General features: G+C 44.0%; 1 protein-coding gene across 1 annotated transcript in view; it reads right to left on the bottom strand.

The window, feature by feature from the left end:
• Nucleotides 1-21,845, bottom strand: part of PPP1R21 (protein phosphatase 1 regulatory subunit 21) — an 82,611-nt gene that overhangs the window by 30,396 nt on the left and 30,370 nt on the right. Inside the window, exons 8-13 of the mRNA XM_075535177.1 lie at nucleotides 15,572-15,624; nucleotides 14,008-14,157; nucleotides 13,469-13,570; nucleotides 13,294-13,382; nucleotides 11,128-11,264; nucleotides 6,873-6,965 (exon numbers count right to left, since the gene is read on the bottom strand). Coding sequence (XP_075391292.1) covers nucleotides 6,873-6,965; nucleotides 11,128-11,264; nucleotides 13,294-13,382; nucleotides 13,469-13,570; nucleotides 14,008-14,157; nucleotides 15,572-15,624 — 624 coding nt within the window. The remainder of the gene's footprint in view (nucleotides 1-6,872; nucleotides 6,966-11,127; nucleotides 11,265-13,293; nucleotides 13,383-13,468; nucleotides 13,571-14,007; nucleotides 14,158-15,571; nucleotides 15,625-21,845) is intronic.

The following is a 21,845-nucleotide window of genomic DNA, read 5'->3' as shown; positions in this document are numbered from 1 at the left end:
CAGGCAAGTATCAGCCCTAGCATTCAGTAAATACTCTGGGCCAGCGTTAGCCAGTTAAAGACCACTATTTTGATAGCCCAGCAGGCACTGATGAAGAATTACCCACTACTTAAAGAAGCCAACCATGAGGCTGCACGGTCCACATAGGCAGGGCCCCAGAGTCCTTGCTGGACCTTAGCTACTTCACTAGTATACATCTTAGTTGGCAACGACAAGTGTCCACATAGCCAGGTCAGGACTGGACAGCAGAGTGTCTGTTGTCATAGGCTACTGCGTCCAGTCCAAGACTAGAACAAAGACCCGTGGTGAGCAAAACACAGGAAAAGAACATTAGGTATCAAAAGGGTTAACAGAAACTGCAGTGGCTATTTGTTTGCAACCAAACAGCTAGGTTTTGAGGTTTTCTGGAGATATATATTGATTTTTGTCTTGGAAAGAAGGAAAAATGAGGGAATTATTAGGAAAGCACTTGATTGGAGAAGAAGCTAGATGGTGAGTAGTTATTAGAAGGAATAGCATCTGGGATCTTTTGCTTTATGTTCTACAGTATGGATATTTTTCATTAAGTTAGGTAGTATGTTTATGTCTTGTATTAGAGTCCCTAAGTTTGTCCCTATTTTTCCATTAATGGTCTCAATAATTGTGTGATTATATTTAGATCCTTCATATATTTCTTTCCATTCTTTCTCAGTCTATGTTCATCGTTATATCTAAAGTGTTTTTCTTATAAGCAGCATATGAAAGATTAATGATTTTTCTTCATTCTGTCTTTATCTTTTAATTGATTAATTCAGTTGGTGTTGTTATTAATAAATACGGTTTTGTTGTCATTTTGTTACTTTTTTATGGTGTTATGGCTTTAGTTTTTAGGATGATTTTTCACGCTGCGTTCCTGTTGTTTTGGGGTTGTCTTCTTGTAACTCTGCTTTTTTTGTCTTCATCTTGTCTGTTTTGTTGAAGCTTTAATTTTTCTCTGTAGGTTGTTTTTTTTGTGGTTTTCTTCTCAATTTCAAAATTGTTTTGTTGTATTTTTAAACTGCTCAATATCACTTCTATGTGAGTATTTACTGTCTGTTCTGCTCCCTCTGCTCTTATTTGGGTTCACCTTGAGAATGGCATGTTGTCTAAGATTTCTTGCTTTAATTTCTTTCATTCCATTGTACTTTGAGGATTGCTTCCATATAATGTTTACTCCATAACAATTTATTTTCTAATATTTTTAGGTTGCTGTCTGTGGTTGTTATAGATTTTTTTGTCCATAGAATTCCTCGTAATATTTTCTGTAAAGGTGGCCAAGATTTTATAAATTCCTTTAATTTTTCCTTGTCTGTGAATGTTTTTATTTCTCCCTCATATTTAGGGACAATTTTGCTGGATATTGGATACTTGGTTGACAATGTTTTTCTCTCGGTATTTTTAATATGTCATTCTATTGCCTTCTTGCCTGAATGGTTTCGGTGGGAAAATCTGAACTTATCCTGACTGCTTGACTTTTGTACGTAGTTGTTCTTTTTTACCACGTAGTTTTCAGGATTGTTTTCTTACTATTAATAGTAAAGAGTTTGATTTTTACATGTCAAGGTGGTTTCCTTTTAGGGTCAATTCTGTCTGGTGCTGTATGGACTTCCTGCCTATGTTACTTGATGTTCTGACGCAGTGTTGGGGAAGTTCTCCCTTAGTTTTCTCGACTATTTTCTGTATGTTGTTCCTCTGATGGTGTCCCACAGTATTCTCAGATTATCTTCAGGTCTTTGGTCCTTCCTATAACCCCGTCTTCCTCTATTTTGTTATGGAGAGATGCACCTTCTAGATCACTGATTCTTGATTCCAATGTCTGTATCTTGCTGGTCTGTTTTCCACACTGCTGCTGAGTTCTAATAGTCTGAGGTTTGCCTTTGTGTTTCTTCTGTTTGAAGTTGTTCTATCATCTCTCGTTTTTCATTCATTATGTTGGCGTTTTCTTTCAACAGACCTTCTTTCCTTCCTCTCCTTTTCCAATTCAAGGCAGAGAGAAATTTTTAAATAAGAGTTCTCTTAAAAGCAAAGCTGTTCTATTAATGTTGGTTAAGGTTCGATCTGACTTTTCTTCTTTTTCTAAATAATTTTATTGGGGCTCATACAACTCTTATCACAATCCATATATACATCCATTGTGTCAAGCACACTTATACATCTGTTTCCACCATCACTCTCAAAACATTTGCTTTCTACTTGAGCCCTTGGTATCAGCGCCTCATTTTTCCCCTCCCTCCACGCTCCCCCTCCCTCATCAATCTGCGTTTTCATGACAGATCCAGAAATGTCTTCTAAACCAAACTAGGTAAGAAGGCGGATTTTAACTGCACTCCTAGCAACAAATCAAACCAAGCCATGGCCATCAAGTGGAACTGTGACTCACAGTGACCCTACAGAACAGAGTGGCACTGTCCCCACAGAGTTCTCAGTGCTATGAATCTTTAGTGAAGTAGACCGTCCAATCTTTCTGCTGTGAATCCGCTGGTAGGTTCAAATCACTGACTGCTCAGTTAGTGCTTGAACACTTAACACCACCAGGTCTCCTTAATCCAGCAACCAAAACCAAAGCCCTGCTGCTGAGTTCAATCTCACCTCATAGTGGCTCTCTAAGGCGGAGCCCCCAAACAAGCAAGCAAACAAACAAACTCGCAGAGACCCTACAGGACAGAGTAGAACTACCCCGGTGGGTCTCAGACTGGAATGCTTCACGGACGCAGAGAGCCTCACACTTCCCTCTCAGAGTGGCTGCTGGTTTTAAACGGTTGACCTTGCGGTTATCAGCCCAATACGTAATCCACTAGGCTACCAAGGTTACTTTAGAGCAGAATAGAGGCCCCCTAATTTGCTTGTCAATCATCCCTCATGTTTCCCAATATTCTTTCTGCCTATTTGGTTCATCTTCACAAACAGAAACAACTAGAGGCACAAGAGGCATCTGGGGACTTCTGACTCCACCACAATCTCCATCAAAACGCTCAAAACCAGACTCACTGGCATAGAGTCGATTGTGACTCACGGCGACCCTGTAGGACAGGTAGCCCTGTACCTCTGGGTTTCCGAGGCGGTAAGTCTTTATGAGAGTCGAAAGGCTCATCTTTCTCCTGAGGAAGGACTAGTGCTGTCAAACTCTGGACTTTGCAGGTAGTAGCCCGACATGTAACCAGCAGTAACACTCTGATTTGAACCAGCTGACATCTTTCCAACCTGACGCAATATATGAACAAACCCCTTTAGAAAACTGTGTATTCATGGATTCACTAAAGTACAAATACAAGCAAACAGCAATAACAACAAACACTCAAATGATTTTTTTTAATATAAATGTCATTTAAAGACAACTTTAAGTAAGCCACCATCCATCCCATTAACAACTCCTCTACAGAAATTCTACAGAAGCCACTTCCTGGAACAAATGATACTATCCGCATAAGAAAAATATTAAAAACAAACAAAAGTCTCTCCACAGAGCTACTTGTGGTTCAGATGACCAGTGTAGGGTAACAGGCAAACTTGGGGGTTATGGAGAAGGACAGCCAAGCCTCCGCGCCCACGCCAAATGCTGAACAGAAAAAAGGCTCTAGTGCCCTGCAACCTCTCCAGACCAGACTAGGTTCTGCAAGGCTGCAGCTGGCTGCTGTCAACATCTCCTGCAACCTGAGCTAGCTCTGGAAGTACAGTGATGGATAAAGTTCTTCATCACGGAATCGCTTTTGACTCAACAGCAATACATTTTTTGTTGGTTTATCACTTGACAAACCACAAGAAGAGTCATTTTTCAGAATGAATGGAAAAAAGTGGGGTTTGGTAATAAAGCTAAGACCACGGATGGCTTCCAGTGCCAGAGGTCATGTGCCAATCTATGAAACCCACTGCTATCAATTCCAACTCACTGGAACCCTACAGAAGGCTTAGAGATCTTTATGGGCACAGAGAGCCTCATTTTTGACCTGTGGAGAAGCTGGTGGGTTTGAACTGCTGACCTTGCAGTTATCAGCCGAATACCTAAACCAGACCACCACCAGGGCTCCTTACCAAACCATTTGAGGGCCTCGGATACTCATCTACACATTCTTAGAGCATGGTTTTCAGATTTTTAAAAAATTCTTTTCTATGTAATTAATGATTAGTTGCTAATTGTTTATTAAATACAATGAATAATCTAGGGACTTGGGACTCTTTCCCCTAGTCCTTAACAACTGCTTCCTTCCCCAAGCCACTCTCAAGGAAAAGAGAAAGAGACAGAAGGAAGGGAGGGAGGGACGGAAAAGAAAGGAACAAAGAAGAAAAGAAAGGAGGATGGAGGGGCAGGGAGAGAGACAGAAGGTGAGAGCAAGTGGGGGAAAAGGGGAAAAAAAACCAGAAGGGGTATTCCTCAATGCAAGAACACTTTGTTCTATTAACCTGGCATTCCATGATGCTCACCTTCCTAACACAATCTCTAAAGACAAAGCGGGTGCATAAGCAAATTTGGTGAAAGCTGATGGTGCCCAGATATCAAAAGATATAGCATCAGGGGTCTTAAAGGCTTGAAGATAAACAAGCAGTCATCTAGCTGAGAAGCAATAAAGCCCACATGGAAGAAGCACACCAGCCTGTGTGATCACCAGGTGTCGATGGGATCAGGTATTAGGCGTGAACGACCCAGAACAAAAACTCCTATCATTGTGACTGAGGGGGAGTGCAGAGTAGAGACCCAAAGTCCATCTGAAGACAACTGGACATCCCCTTACAGAAAGGGTTGTGGGGAGGAGATGAGCCAGTCAGGTACAGTATAACACTGATGAAATATACAACTTTGCTCTAGTTCTTTAAAGCTCGACCCCTCCCCGACTACCATGACCCCAATTCTACCTTACAAATCTGCTAGACCACAGCATGTACATGGGTACAGATAAGAGCTGGAAACACAGGGAATCCAGGACAGATAAACCCCTCAGGGCCAATATTGAGAGTAGCCATACCAGGAGGGGGAATGCGGAAGGTGGGGAGAGATAGGGGGAACCGATCACAATGATCTAACTATAGCCCCTCCTAGAGGGATGGGCAACAGAAAAGTGGGTGAAGGAAGATATCAGTCAGTGTAAGACATGAAAAAAAATTATAAATGATCAAGGGTTCATGAGGGAGGGAAGGGAAAAATGGTGATAACAAGGGCTCAAGTAGAAAGAAAATGTTTTGAAATGGTGATGACAACAAATGTGCAAATGTGCTTGACACAATGGATGGATGGATGGACTGTGATAAGAGCTGTAAGAGTCCCCAATAAAATTATTTTAAAAAAACAGAAGGGGCAAAGTAGGTCCCAAAGAGTCAACAGTCATGACACAGGAACCTCATGCTAAGAAGCATAGAACGCTCCCGAAGTCCCCTCTGGCCCTCGGTCAACTAGTCTGAGCACACACAGACAGCTGAAAACTGCCCCGAGGTTGGGAACAGACTGTCACTACTGACGGCGTTGTAAAACAAAGGGGGGCGCTCAGAAGCAAATAAGCCCACATGGAAGAAGCACACCGGCCAGTGCGATCACGAGGTGCCCAAGGGACCAGGTATAAGGCATCATGCAAAAAAAAAAAAGATATAAGTGTGTGTATGTATGTGTATATATGTGTATATGTATATATGTATGTATATATATGTATATATATATCATATTAAATGAATGGGGAAGTGCAGAGTGGAGACCCAAGGCCCAAGTGTCGACCAATGGAGATCCCCTCATAGAGGGGTTTAGGAGAGGAGATGGGTTAATTAGGGTGTGAGGTAGTATCGATGAAGAACACAGCTTTCCCCCGGATCCTGGATGCTTCCTCCCCCCAACTACCATGATCCGAATTCTACCTTGCAGGGCTGGATAGGACAGAGGCTGTACACTGGTGCATATGAGGGTTGGAGGTACAGGGAATCCAGGGTGGATGATACCTTCAGGACCAAGGGTGTGAGGGACGATGCTGGGAGAGTGGAGGGTGAGTGGGTTGGAAAGGGGGAACTGATTACAAGGATCCACATGTGACCTCTTCCCTGGGAGAGGGACAGCAGAGAAGGGGGGAAGGGAGACTCCGGATAGGGCAAGATATGACAAAACAACGATGTATAAATTACCAAGGGCATATGAGGGAGGGGGGAATGGGGAGGGAGGAGGGGATAAAAAAGAGGACCTGATGCAAGGGGCTTAAGTGGAGAGCAAATGCCTTGAGAATGATTGGGGCAGGGAATGTATGGATGTGCTTTATACAATTGATGTATGTATATGTATGGATTGTGGTAAGAGTTGTATGAGTCCCTAATAAAATGTAAAAGAAGAAAAGAGAAAAAAATGATTAGGGCAAAGACTGTACAGATGTGCTTTATACAATTGATGTATGTATATATATGAACTGTGAAAAGAATTGTATGAGCCCCAATAAATTGTTAAAATTAAAAAAAAAAAAAACAAAGGGGGGCTCAAACTTCATGTGCACGTTGAACATGAAAACACACACGAGCGTGAAAAGGGTGTGCACTCTTCCCGGGGAGTTTAAACCTTGGTTTCCTCAGTCCCTCTGGGCTTGTGGTGCTCCTGTTAGTGCAAGGTACTTTGCCAAACACCCCAGAAGCACAGTGCTGCTTTGATGAACTCCCCACAGTACATGCTGTCTGCTGGTCATCCGGGCACGGGATTTCTCTTCAGCACCCTGTTTACCTGCCGCAGCACAGCAGATGGGAAAGAAGGCAGGGAGGGAGCTGTGCACGCCAAGCATGACCAGGCGTTTACCTGCGGCCCATGCGCCCTGGCAGTGTCTGCTTACATCTCGTTCAGGCAGGATCTGAGCAAGTGGGACAACGGGTGACACTTATTTCTGTGATTCGTCAAGCCTCACCTGTCATGACACTGTGGAGTCCATGCAGCGCGGCACCCACGTTGGCGAACACGGAGCTGTAGTTGGCCCGGAGGAGTCCATCTGGCTGCGTGCCTAGAAAAGTAAAACCACAGAGTGAGCATTTTCCCAGGAGACAGCCAACCCCGCCACAGCCTGGCAGCTCCTTTCAGGGGAGGACAGGGGGGAAACGGATTGTGATCCAGCGAACGTGACGGCTCGGAGGACCTCGGCAGACACCTTCTGATTGAAGAGTGACGCACATGCACGCATCCAACATTGGTTTGAATCCGCCGTGTAGAGTTTTAATGGCTACAACTCTAAATGAAATTGCTTAGCAGGATTATGTCTTTCCTTATCCCGTTTAAAATAGAAGTCTGAAATGTCACACTAAATGTATAACATAGTTCGCGATTTATTCTTTACTATTTTCTGGAAAGCATGAAATACACTACTATTTAAAGATCAGAGTTCCACTTCTGCCACAAAATCTTATGGAGAACCAGACACACCCCACAGTAAAACGAATATATAAAGTATTAAAAAAGCCCAACAAAGTAAAACACATTTAAAAATCTCTGGGAATGATCTGAAGTGCATAAAGCATATTAAAAACATGTATTCAAGAGCATACTACTAAAACCAGGTAAGCAAAATAAGCGTGCGTTGTTGGAACTTCTACACTCACCCTCCCTTCCCATTCCAGCTCACTGAGATGGAAACTCCACGCCAGATGGCACAGCCAAGACCATGGGGCAAGTGTGGCCGGGAGACTTGGCCCAACTCCCACTGTGGGCAGAGGCACTGTGTCACTGAGAACTCCACTCAGGTGGCACTCATAAGGTGAGGGTTCCACGCCAAGTTCGCCAGGCCAGGAAGACCTGCAGCAAATGTCTCTGCCTCCATTGAGTGCCCAGCTCCTAAAGTGGCCGGCCATGTGGCGCACAAGAAGCCCATCATGAACATGACCACCAGCAGCTCCACAGCTCTGGCCACGACATGCTGCTCAGGGGAGAAGGGCTTGGAGCAGGAAACTCCAAACATTACCAAGGATCCCCTTTGTGTGTCGTGAAAACAAAACACAATTTAGGTTTGCGCTGTACAAACCTAGGACAAGCCAAAGGCAGAACTGGCCCTTGACCACTCCTGGGAGAGAACCTCTGAGCCTTTGGAACACTCTGCCGATCAGAGTCGTTTGTACACTGCAGTGTAGGCCATGCCAGATCATTTATGCCAACAATGTGACTTGTGACATGCCAACAATGGGGGCCTGCGCCCATGCTGTACCAGTCTGATCTTTGGCGGGGAGAGGGGACTAGAGACTGAGGGACTGAGTTCAGTCACAGAGGTGATCCCTGTGCACACGATTGGCCATCGACTGTGGGAAACTGAGAAGCGGGAAGAGAGTGCATGCAGGCCAACCCTTTACTCATGTTTTAAGGAGTCTGGGAGGCCTAACCTCTCATGGAGGGAGCCCTTCACATCGTTGGAGATGAATCCCGGTCACATTCTCTTAGCTAAAGTTGTTCCCCACAATGTCCCCCATAATAATGCTCATTTTAAGATGCTGCTTGTTAAGTCATGGTTGCTACTATACACTTGAAGGTTAAGTGCTTAAAGGTTATCTGCCTGAAGGTCATGCGCTATCAGATCACCGCACCTTAAGTATGGCCCATCCCTTCTGATAAGGATCAGAGATTGCGCCCCTGGAGGACAGCTCAGGACACCTAAGGTCAAGCCAGCTCAGGGACAATCAAGGTTAAGCTGCCAGTTGAACTCTAAAACCCGCCCCTCTTGTGTATGTACCTTCTGTTATGTGTATGCCTCTAGCACATCCCCTTCCTGTTACCTATGTGTATCTCGTGGCTTGCAGATTATATATGCCCGTGAGAGAACACATTTGCACTCTCTCTTGATCCTGTCATCCAAAGAGGCGAGCCCTTGCACGCCTTGTCTGATGCTTCTTTAATGTACCCTTCAATTACACAACCACTCCCTAGGACCTATTCTATTGTGGTGGCTGGTCCCCCATAGCCAATGCTCAGTTGAGTTTCCTCAGCTGGTAAGCCTTTGTACGTGTCCTCACACACTCTTGCTGGAAGAATTAAGCATTGTCTGTGTGACTCTACTGAGCGAGGATGACGGGAATTCCGTCTGGTCTTCCCTAGACTCCGACCTGTGGACTTTTCCTTTTGCTCACTGTAACCTGCATCCTTTTGTTGCAATAAGTAACAGTTCTTCTGAGTTCTAAGAGTTCTTCTAGCAAATCACCAAATATGAGGATGGTCTTAGGAATCTGCAACACAAAGTGATTTCACTTGCAACAGAGTATGGGTGAGTTTAATGAAGAATATGTTCCCCCAGACTAAGAAAGTGTGGTGGAAAATAATAAAAAGAAGAGGATCAGATTCGTTATAAATTTAAGCTAAACTCCAGGCCAGACAGTTTACCAGACAGAACCAGGGAAGAGGAGCCACCCCACTTGGGATCAGAACAAAATTCCAGCATTGATCTTAACACTGATTCCTTAAAATAAGGCAGTCTGGTGGTTACTACAGTGGTTAATGAAGAACTGGCCATAGGGGCCAGTGTCGTAAAGTTAATTACTTGGCATGGCTCTTCTCATCAGTCTTTCTAAATCCCACAGAATGGTGGGACAGGTTGGTGAGTTGCTTGTGGCCACTACAACTGATTACTGCACGTAACAGAGAAGCAGAGCGCCACGGGAAAGATGGCTGATGTGGGACTAGGATAAAGAAAGAAAGTGTGAAGGTATGGATGTCTAACCTCCCCTCCTAAAATTCCTATTGGGCAGATGAGGAATTGGATTCTCCTTCCCCTTTTGTAGTCAGAGATGGACCCCAGGCTCTTTCCTCACCCATAATTCCATTCCTGTGGACAGAAAACTTACACCCATACAGAAACTTGTACTTGAATATCCACAGCAGCATTATTCTTACGAACCAAAAGTTTTGAAATAATGAAAACATAAATAAAATGTGATGTATATCTATACTATGAAATATTTTTTAGTCAAAAAGAAAGGAAGTTCTGATACATGTTCCCATATGATGAACCTTGAAACATTTTGCTAAGGACAAAAGACTAGTCTGTGATACAATTTATATGAAATAGGCAAGTCCTTACACCCAGAAAGTTAAGTAGGGGCTGAAGAAAATAAGGAGATGGGAGTAGTATGGGAGGGCTTTAGCAAGTTAGTGGAAAAGTTTTTAAAAAATTTAAATTCTAATTTTCCACAAGCTTTTGAAGCCCCCTAATAGCTATAGAGGATACAGGGTTTCTTTGGGGCTGATGAAATGTAAAATTGACCCTGGTGATGGCTGTACAGATCTGTGAATATACACACACTGACCACTGAATTGTTCACTCTTAATAGTTGAACTATATGATTTATGAATTCTATCACAATAAGCCTATAGTAAGGCAAAACAAAGCCCAGGTAGGATAATAGTTAGGCATTGGGCTGGCTGCTAACTTCAAGGTTCGCAGTTGGAAACCACCATCCACATCATGGGAGAAGGACAGGGAATTCTATTCCCATAAAGGGTTACAATCTTGGAAACTCACAGGGCAGTTCTATCCTGTCCTGTAGAATCACTGTGAGTCAGCATGGACTCAATGGCACAATGGCAGAGAGAAAGAGAGAGAGAGAGAGAGAGAGAGAGAGAGAGAGAGAGAGAGAGAGAGAAGAGAGAGAGAGAGAGAGAGAGAGAGAGAATAAAATAAAGTAAAACAAAACCACCACAGTACCAGGAGAGATAGGGGCATTCTTATGAGCATCATTTAAACAGAGGTCATTCAATTATTTGAAGAGGCCTCTTTTAAAACTAGGCCCAGGGGAAAGGTACATATTTACTGCTAAAGTTCCCCGGTGCTCCTTGCTGAAGAGCTGACACCAGCGCTTGCAGCTTGCCCTCCTCCATTTAAGAGGAAGGAGCGAAAGGGAATTACTACTATTTAGGGTGTGGCCTCCTTACCATCCATTTCCCATTCGTTTGTGAATTTAATAATAACTACATATTTTCCTCCATTTCACAAATGGGGACTGTGTGGGGCAAAGAGGAAAAGTGATTTGCCCAGGGTCATTAAGTGCACGAGGGGCTGGAGAATGTGAATTTGAGGTTCTAACTTGAGATCCCAGGCTCATTCCCACTGACCAAGTTGAACACTCTTCCTTTTCCTGCGTCTGACATACTAGGTCCTTCAAGCTGGACCCCGGGAGGCAAAACAGACTTACTTGGCAAGGCAAGAAGAGCGACGTAAGTCTGAAGCTTCTCAAACACCGCTGTCATCTTCTTCATATCCTGAGACAGCTCCAGGTTCCGGGCTCGTAACGCAGACGTGCAAAGAGAAGACTCACATTCTTCTTCTAAACTAGTGATGAGCAAATTTTTTTTAAATGTGAGCAGTCTGGACACTTAATGAGACACTTAAATTCTCAAACAGTTTTGTACATACAGAGGCCTTGCAGAAAAAGGAATATGAACTATTTATCACGGGCTCTTATTTTAAACATGATAAAACATAGGCAACTGCTTCCTGAAAACCTGCAGAGGTCAGAGGAGTAACAGAATTACGCGATGCGAAGATCTAGGCACATCCTGAAAACGGCGCGAGGTTTTCCTTAAAGTCCTTTCAGGAGGGAAACAGCTAGCCTGAATTTTACAGACACTCCCTCACAATGGAGAGTCATTAAAGTGCACGGACTTCCGAACACCAATGAGATTTTAAACTTTCCTATAGCCTGAAGTTTAAAGGCAAATGTTTAACATTCATTTTACCATTTCAAGTTTTAAAATATTTACTTTGTAAAACTTAATTAGAAGGTTAAAAATTGTGAAGATTGTGGTCAACATTTATTTTTGAAACTGCAGATAATAAAGTAAGACACATTTTACACAGAACTAGAAAAGCCAGCAGAGCAGTCGCCACCCCTCCCATTCCCTTTGCCGTTCCTATGCCATTCACTGTCTATCACTGGTGTCCACTCTGAGCCCAGCTCCTCCTGAAGGACAAAGCTGCTTGCCATCTATGTGGCATTTAACAGATGGCCCCAAATTGTCTGAAAACATGAATATCCCAGAAGGCAGGGCTCAAATTTTACGGGGAAGGGAATTCTTTTTTTTTGAAGGGAATTCTTAAACTAGGAGTCCTACATCAAGAAAGGACTTACACGGAGTATTTCTAAGAAGCAAAAGTGAAAAGATAAAGATAAAAGAGCAAACAAAAATTAGCAAGTAACACTTTTTTAATGATTCTTGAGCAGATTCTTTTTAAAAATGTCAGATCAATAAGATTTATTCTATCTTAGCATAATTTAAACATCTGAATTTATTCTATCTTAACATAATTTAAAAATCTGAAGACAAATTAAAAAATTCTAACCCTAAGCCATAATATTTGTGTATCTGAATAAATTATAAATCACAATTATTAGTTTAAATCAAAATGCCCTGATTCCAATAGGTATAGATCATAAGTTAGTAAAACTACATTGCCAGATTATGAGAAAACATGGTAGTTCTTAATAGCTATTACATTTTTTTAATAATAAAATTTTGTTTGTTATGAAAAGCTAAAACTGTAGTTTTACTGATAAAATTAATGGCTAACTACAACTACTTACATAACTTCCTTATTAGTAACTTATTAATCTGAATATTTTCAAACCTGACTTTGCAATATATTAAATATGTTTTTAATTCTCTTGTAAGCCAGTTTTATTCTTTGATAACTTAAAAACAACATCATCTTAGGATGAAAAGATTTAGAAGAATTAAGTAAGAGTCTTGGTAAAAATTACCAAATTGAGCCGAATGCATCAGTAACCTATAAACAGTATCATCACCTTCGGGTTGCACATGCTATTTTCTCTGTCTTTCCAAAAATATTAAACCTGGTCGGTGAGGTTGAAAAATGAGATATTCTATACAGGCTCAGGAAACGACGATTTTAGCTTGTAACTTAACTAAAATAAGCCCCAAGCATAGAAACAATAAACCCTTTCAAAGAAACCCACGGATGATAGAACTGGACTTAGAAGTGAACTACTGTAGTCCCTCTAGATGTTTCTAGCAAAGGGAAAATAAAAACCGCAAGCTGAAGTGCTTCTTTTATAAACGTGCCGCTCACAGTCACTGAAACTACAGCGCGTAGCCTTAGTGGGGCAGCAGTAAGCACAGTGCAGAGATGACTGCAGAAAGCCACGTGGCCAGTCTGCAACTCAATTTTCTTAAACACACGGCTCAAGCCATGATTTTCCTTCTTCACGCGCCCAAATCCATGGTGGTGCAGAAATGTCAGCCAGATCACAGGAGGCGCATATTACTATTTCACTGACTGCAGAGCGGTTGGCTGACATCCCACAATTCCGCAGACTCACCGGTCTCAAGTGCTTAAGTACCTTTTTAACTGATACGGAAGAATCTTTCTAAGAAAACACAGGTAGGAGGTTAAATGCTCTGAAAAAGTTTTCAATTTCACAGTTGTCTCCTGGAAAAGAAAAACAATGCCAAGGTTACTAGTGTTATTTGATCAGGAGGCGCTCCCACTTCCAGAAACAGGAAGAAGAAAATTACCAGGACGGTTACAGTATCCTCAGTGATGCTTTCAAATAAGTGCAGCATTCCTTCCTCTAGAGGGCGGACGTAGGACGCATTCTCATGGAGGTACTGTGAGAACTAGAGCGGAGGGAAGGAACCGTGCGTCAAGTCAATGCGTAATACAACCACTCTTGAAGACCTTTGCGACTGGGCCTGCTAAGTTGTAAACCTGCACTCGTCCAGAAACTTGTTTGGATTTCTGAGACCCAAACGGGAGATGATACCCTCTAACTCTCCCAGATAATACTGCTACATGTCTGTTCCTTAAGTCCCCCGAAGCGGGCCCTGGAAGAAATGTAACCCAAAGCACCACCAGGCATCCATCCCAGGGCAAGCTGGTGGGAAGAGCTCTGGATGGTGAAAACCACAACACACAGTTTTCAAAGGCACCTGGCCAAAGGTCTCATACACACAGGTAAGGACAAATTACACTGACACACAGAGGTGTCTGAAAACTAAGGGCACGTCTCCCTCTGTATTCGGGGAAAACCGAACGGCTTTTGAGTTCACTCGACCTTCTGGTTCAGTGGCGATATAGTGTCAATGGCAGAATCAACAGGAAAAATCTGAATCCTCTGTTCTGTGTAGGTGTGGAAGTTCAGAAGCGCCATCACAAGATCTTGAACGAAAGCCAGGGCCTGCCCAGCAATATCCCGCATCTTCAGCTTTAAATGAAAGAGGAGAGAGTTAAAGGCAACTATCAGATTGGGGGTCTCATGCAACTTTATTAGGGGCTCCTTATGGAGAAGACATTTAAACAGCACCTACGAATGGCACACAGCCACACACCCCCATGCAGGGGGAAGGACAGCAGAAACCAGAGGGGAAGAGAGACAGGGGTCGGTGTGAGAGTGGAAAATAATTAACAATCTACAGTCTATCAAGGGGACAGGAGGGTTAGGGTGGGGGAGGGGGGAAAAAAAGAGGAGCTGATCCCAAGGGTTCAATGGAAAGTAAATATCTAGAAAAGAACAATGGAATATATGTACAAATATGTTGGATACAATTGATATGTGGACTGTAACAAGAGTTATAAGAGTCCCCAATAAAATGATTAAAAAAAACAACAACACCGGGAGGGAGGGAGGGGAAAAAAAAAAAAGAGGACCTGATGCAAAGGGCTTACGTGGAGAGCGAAGGCTTTGAGAATGATTGGGGCGGGGAATGTATGGATGTGCTTTATACAATTGATGTATGTATATGTATGGATTGTGATAAGAGTGTGAGTCCCTAATAAAATGTAAAAAAATAAAAAAACACCAAAAACATTTAAACACCAGTGCAGTGATTCCTTAATTTAAAGGCATGTCCTCCCACAGAAATTTTAATATGTCTACCTAAGGGTTAAGATTTGAAGGATATTCCCCCCAAATACGCATCTGTATGTTGAAATCCTAAACCCTATACCAATAAGCATGACATTAAAAAATAGGACTTTTCTTTTCTGATGTTAATGAGGTCATACCAGTGTAGGGCCACTTTTGAACTATGATAACAGCAGGATGGACACAGAGACACAGGTGGGGGAAGACAGACACCCAGGAATACTAAAGGGCAGCGAGGACTACCAGCAGACACCTAGGACTGAGGGAGAGGCTCACACGAGGGCTCACACTAAGGCTCTGAGTCCTGTGAGCCTCCACAGAGGTGGGGAAAGGAGCTCTGTTCCTGAGAGTCCCCCGCTGTGGTCACTCTATTATGGCAGCACAGGGGACCACGACACTACGTAATTACAAAGGCACCGGTTTGGGTAACTACATCTCCTCCAATTAATCTAGGGCACTGAAGGGCAAGGCCTACTGACTGAGAATAAACGTCTGGCTCAAACAAACCCAGGCCTTCCATGCTTTAGTCCTAATGTTACCCGGCAAGAGAAGTAACAGGGGAAAAAACCTATGCTACTCAGGAATCTCAGAAAAACAAGTTGCAGCACTTCAGAAAAATATATCACAAAGTACAGCAAAAGTTAGACACGACTCAATGCATTTGACAAGGGGCCAACCCAGTAATTCCCGAGTCATTCCAGTAAGGCTTCACATGAGCTTTGCTAAAAGTAAAAGCCCAAATTTCACCCGTTACCTGATGTCTCCTGTTGTGGAGAGGGACGTTCAGTGCATTGTACTGACTGTACTCTACAAAACCAAAAGGGATGTACGTCAGTCTCTCATTTTACACAAAGCAACAAAAGAACAGTTTCACTACAAAATAAAGACTGCTCAATGGCAAAATCCCATGGACACAGAAATTTTTAATGACCAAAGCCAAAACCACCCCAACAGAATGAACAGAATCAGGAGCTCCTGTGTTGTGTGTTTTCCTTTTAACCTTCAGGATAAGAAACCCAAACAAATCCTGTTTTCACTTTCTAAAACGTCACTTCAAACACTTCTTTAGGGGCCAGTCGAGACGTCAAAGATCAGGCTCCTGATGTTCTCCTGTCTCGAGTAACTGCATGTGGCTGTCACTGATCACCCCAGAATACAAGTGCTCCCACGCACTGCCATGGTCACCGTCCATCGCAGTCTGCTGCCACGGATGCCAACAGTGAAACCCTAACTTTGGGGATGGTTTCTTCTTTACTGTCTCCCCCTCTACCCTAGACCCGGCCATCAACCTCCACTTCTGTGGAGGTCCAGTTCTTTAGACCGTCCCTGCTGCTCACCAGCTCGGTCCCTCACACCCGCCTCTGCTGCCTGTGCTCAAAGTCAACGTGACTCCAGTGCCAATACCTCATATTCTGAAAGTCCTTGTACCATTCTTAGCTAATTCTCTCACACGTCTCCATTTCTACCAAATCCACTGTGTGTCCCCAGCGTGGTCGCCTGAGGGCTAGCTCCTCTCTCTCCTATTGGACCTCCTTGGACAGCCCTTGGTTTCCTTCCCAGCTTGTCCATCATTTCTACTCCTGTGCTAACACAAAACCAGAGGCAGATAAGCTCTGCTCCATTCTAGCTGGTTCGAAGCCTTCGGTGCTGCTCAGCAAGCATGATATCATCACTGCCTCCCTATCACATTTCCTACATCTACTCCAAGCCCTTTCCATGCGAAGGCCCAAATACCACTTTTCCTCCCTGGCCCATGGATGACGAGGACGACCTCACCCCTGCTTTGCCAACAGAACAAGACACAAATCACAAGGGGTTCCTACACTCTCTATCCTCCATCTCAGCTACAGTTTCCCATTTCTTTCCTCATACAGTTGAAAAACCTCCTCCCGGGTCCTTAGGTTACTTCTTCCTGATTCCTCAGGGACCTGGCCCATCAATCATGCCTTCTTACATTTTTAAGATCACCTCACTACAAAAAAGAAAAAAGTTATTTGTGAAAACTTGTTTAACTTTATCAATAGTGACTTGATCCCCTGGACTTAGGAATACGTCTTTATTCTCTCTCTGCCTTCTCTTCCCTCCAAGGAATACAACCTGTGCTTTTACATTCGACCCTGTTGTTCTCACTCCCTGCAATTTCGATTCAATCGTCAGTCCGGTATTTGCCAAATCACTCAGAATTAGATAGCCTAGCTGAACTGGCTCGTAACATTAACCATCAGAGTCTATCCATTGTCAACGTGGCATGTGTACACATCTCCTCAAACCATACATACTCTTTAAATAAAGACAAATAAAAGTCACACTTTTGTCTAACATGATACAACTGCCATATGCTTAACAAAATACAACTAGTCAGAAATACACAGGTCTTGTTAACAGCTTATATTTTTCAATTAATGGGGTAAGTGGAAAACATTATGTATCTATGTGCACACACACACGGGTAAGTCAAAAGGTATTTCTACAAAATCACAGAAACCTACCCAAAAAATGGTCATATGTTCATGCGTGGTGGTCAGAACCACCTTCTTCCACAAGCTGCTCCATCGTCCCTTTTCCCGTAGCAAGCACCTAAGCTGGTCCTGGTTCTTTGCCTGGTGTGGTGACTCCAACCTTCATTCCTGAAGGGGCTGGGCCTTTAGGAATCATGTTGGAATTTGATTGCTGTAGTTTTCCACTAACTTTAATCAAAGGCACAGCTCTAAAGAATCTCCTGATTTCCAGAAATATTCTTGTTTATCTCTATATTTCCTATTAATTTAATTTCCTCTCAGGAATCAGAATCAATCATACCAGCCAATGTAGTAACTCTCTTCTCTACCTGTAGATTCTGAGGCATGAGGAATCCAATGTGGCCAGGGGGGCAGTCTTAACTCTTAGCTCAATGGAATCTGTGTTGTGGCTCGAGGTGGGAGCATAGCCCTCTATAGAACTAAGACCTCCAGACCTGCAGAACATATGAGGTCACGGTGACAGGAAGGAAAAGCATGGCTGCTGGGTCACTAGGGTAATTCTGCCACTTCCATTCTTTGGCTTGTGGACCTGTGGGTCCTGACTGGACAAGAATCAGATAGTGGACTCTGGTTTAGAGCATATGCATCCTTCTGTCATTACACTGATATAGAACCCGTATATTGGGAAATCGATCTGGTGATATCTAAAACAGATGGATATCGAGCTACCATAAGATCCAGCAATCCCCCTACTGGGCATATACCCAGAAGACAAGGAACAAAGCACGGCCAGACATCTGTGCCCAGTGTTCACCGTGGCACAGTTCACAATCGCAAGAAGTTGGAAACAACCCAAATTTCCCTCAACAGATGAATGGATAAAAAAACTGTAGTACATACATCCAATGGACTACATGTCCCTAAAACGAAGCGATGAATGCATGAAGCACATTGCCACATGGGAAAAACTGGAGGAAATCATGCTAAGTGAAGTCAGGCAAGCACAAAAGGGCAAGTACAACATGAGTCCACTGAGGTAAGCTTAAAACGGGGCACAGGGGAAAAGCTACTACATACATACATCCCTGGGGTGTGGTCCAGCAACTATGGCAGGGGCCAAACCCAATCTAGGGATCCATACGGCAGCCAACTAACTAAGAGGGGAAAGAGAGAGGGGGAAAAAAGACATGGGGGAGCAGGGCACTAATATACCCAAGGGGAGAGGAAGAGAGGGACCAGGCTTCAATCTGATGTGCCAAGATGTGAATACAACACACTGGCATGTACCAGGGAACCAATCCCAGGGGTTGGCCTCAAACTCAACTATGTTGACACCCTCCCCCCACCTCACAAGAATACACTTCAGAGGACAGCACTGGAGCTACAGCTTGGGGATGGAGGCGCATCAGATTGGAGCACACGGAAGAAACACAAAGGGATGGAGAGGAAGGACCGTAGGGCCGGCCCCACCACGAGACGCAGTGTTCCTCACTGAACCATGAGGCTGGGGGCGTAGCACTGGAGACACAGTGAGGGAATAGTGTACTGTCTGGCCCCATCACGCTGGGGCAAGGGGCACTGAGGGCACACAGCAGAGCAACAAGGGGTGCAGACTGAAGAAACCCCCGGAGAATACCAAAAATAGACTTGAGTGACAGAGTGTGGCACCAGACTTGACTGGAAAACACATGTAAAGGTCAATAAGCAAACCTTGAACTATTTATAGGCTTTTCCATTTTTGTCATTTGCTTTCTTTTTGTTATTTTGTGTTTGCTTTTTGCTGTTGTTGTTATTATTTTGTTGGTTCTGAGTTCCTCTGTTGTTCTGTTTGGCTTTGCCTGGTTTTTGCACGTATTAATGTCTCTACATGTCTATCTAGATAAGATATCAGAATAAATAATTTGGAGATGAAAAGAACGGGATCGATGGTTCTGGGGGAGGGGGAGGTACAGGACAAGGGGAGGGGGAGGGACAGGACAAGGGGAGGGGGAGGTACAGGACAAGGGGAGGGGGAGGGACAGGACAAGGGGAGGGGGAGGGACAGGACAAGGGGAGGCGGGAGGAAGGAAGGGGAGGAGGGGCCAACCCAGGAACGAGGGGACGACAAGTGAACTACAATCAATGGAAGGAAGGGTGAAGGATGCCTAGTAGGGTTTAATCAAGGGCAATGTAGCAGCGAGGAATTACTAAACCCGAATGAAAGCACAACATGATGGTGGGACAAGAGGGAAACAAGGAAAGAGAGAAAGAATAAGAAGGCAAAGGACATTTATAGAGGTCTAAATACAGGCATGTACATATGTAAATATATATATATAAAATAAGAGGGGACTAGAACTACGTACTCATATCTATATGTTAACAATTAAGATTGCAGATGGACATTGGGCCTCGACTCGAGTACTCCCTTAACACAAGAACACTTTGTTCTAACAATCTGGCATTGTGTGATGCTCACCTTCCCAACAAGATTGCTGAAGACAAAATGGGTGCATAAGGAAATGTGGTGAAGAAAGCTGATGGTGCCCAGCTATCAAAAGAGTAAGCAACTGGGGTCTTAAAGGCTTGAAGATAAACAAGTGGCCATCTAGCTCAGAAGCAACAAAGCCCACATGGAAAAAGCACACCAGCCTGTGTGATCATGAGGTGTCAATGGGATCAAGTATCAGGCATCTAAGAACCAGAATAAAGCCATACCCAAGGTGAATGGGGAAGGGAGGGGCGGAGGCATGGAGTGGAGACCCAATGCCCATCTGTAGGCAATTGGACATCCCCTCACAGAGGGGTCACAGAGAAGAGATGAGCCAGGCAGGTAGCAATATAGCATCAATGAAACACACAACTTTCCTCTAGTTCTTTGGTGCTTTCTTCACCCCACTATCATGACCTCAATTCTACCTTACAAAACAGATTAGACCAGAGCATGCACACTGCTACAGATAAGATCCGCAACACAGGGAATCTAGGGTACATAAACCGGTTAGGGCCAACAAGGAGAGTAGGGACCAGGAGGATTAGGGGAGGGTGGGAGGAGAAAGGGGAAATTGATCACAAGGGTCAATCTAAAACCCCTCCCAGGGAGACGAATAACGGTAAAGTGGGTGAGGGGTGATGGAGGACGATGTAAGATATAGAAATAATAATCTATAACTTATCAAGGGCTCCTGAGGGAGGGGGAAGGAAAGGAGAAGAAATGGGGAGCAGCTATCAGGGGCTCAAGTGGGAAGAGAATGCTTTGAAAATGATGATGGTGGCATATGTGAAAATGTGCCTGACACACTGGATGAATGTACAGATTGTGAGAAGAGATGTAAGAGCCCCCAACAAAAGTATTTTTTAAAAAAACCCGTATATTGGCCAAGACGTGTCATTCAGGAAAACTGTGTACGACAATTGTATCCTTTCACCATACGGTGAGACTGTGTAGCACATACTGTAGACATGTTATCAGGAGAGGTCCCTTCAGAAGGACACCATGCTTGGTAGAGTCACTGAACAACGGGAAGACCCTTAGGGAGATGGACTGACACCGTGGTGTCAACAATGGGTTCCAAAGACTCATATCCTGTCAGGAGGTTGCAGGACTGGGTTGATCTCATAGGGTCGCTAGGCGTTGAGGCCAGCTCAGCAGCACCACCAACAAACAGCCTCCTGAAGAACTGTCACCTAGCTGGTGCCATCATGGTGTCTTCAAGGGCTGTTCTATTGTTCTATCAAGACAGTTGCTTCTGGATAATGGGGAACATGATAAGATCAGCAAAGTCCATGAGCAAGAGTTCACCGCCACACTTGATTTGCTGAGTCCTTTCACTTGAGACCCTGCTGTGTGGGGTAGCATGACCGTGGGCAAGGGATTCAGAAAGTCCACACAATAGTTTTGGCAAAAGCACGTCTCTTACTCTGGGCCGCACTCAAACCTGTAGCCTCTTGGTCCTTTGTTACAGAGGCCCAAGCAGCACACCCCAAAGAAGAATGTGCTACCTCTCAAATCCAAAGAAGCCCACCCAGCAGGCACTTCCTGTTTAGATGGAAGAGGGGCCTGAGGCACTTTAGAGGGAATAGCTCCATCTGTTTCACACTGCTGACCCCCTAAGTTTCCTAAGGTAAAAAGTGCTTAATTTTTAGTCCACTTAATGACACAGTTGACTACATTATGGGCCGCTAACTATAAGTGCAGCAGTTCAAAACTACCAGCTGCTCCATGGGAGAAAGATGAGGCTGTCTACTCCTGAGTACAAAGTTCCAGTCTTGGTAACCCACGTGTGCTGTCCCATAGGGTCGCGGGGAGTCAGCATCGACTCCATAGCAGGGAGGGCTTTTGGCTCCTTTAGAACACATACGTGTCTTCCCCAGTTAAGTCTAGAATCACTGATACCTTTTAATTACTCAGTCCAATCAGCAACCTATGGAAGGGGTGATCAACGTCCCTGTGGATCAAGTTCCCTGTGATCATGGTCCCTGTGAAGACATAGCGCTAGAGAGGTGACATACCACTAAGAAAGGACAATGAAGGTGTATGGCTAGTCTTAACAGCTGATGGCAAACTGATTCTGGTGGTCCTCTGAAACA

This window comes from Tenrec ecaudatus, chromosome 17 (genome assembly GCF_050624435.1).
Source record: "Tenrec ecaudatus isolate mTenEca1 chromosome 17, mTenEca1.hap1, whole genome shotgun sequence".
Classification (NCBI taxonomy): domain Eukaryota; kingdom Metazoa; phylum Chordata; class Mammalia; order Afrosoricida; family Tenrecidae; genus Tenrec; species Tenrec ecaudatus.
This window is presented reverse-complemented; position numbering and strand designations above follow the sequence as displayed.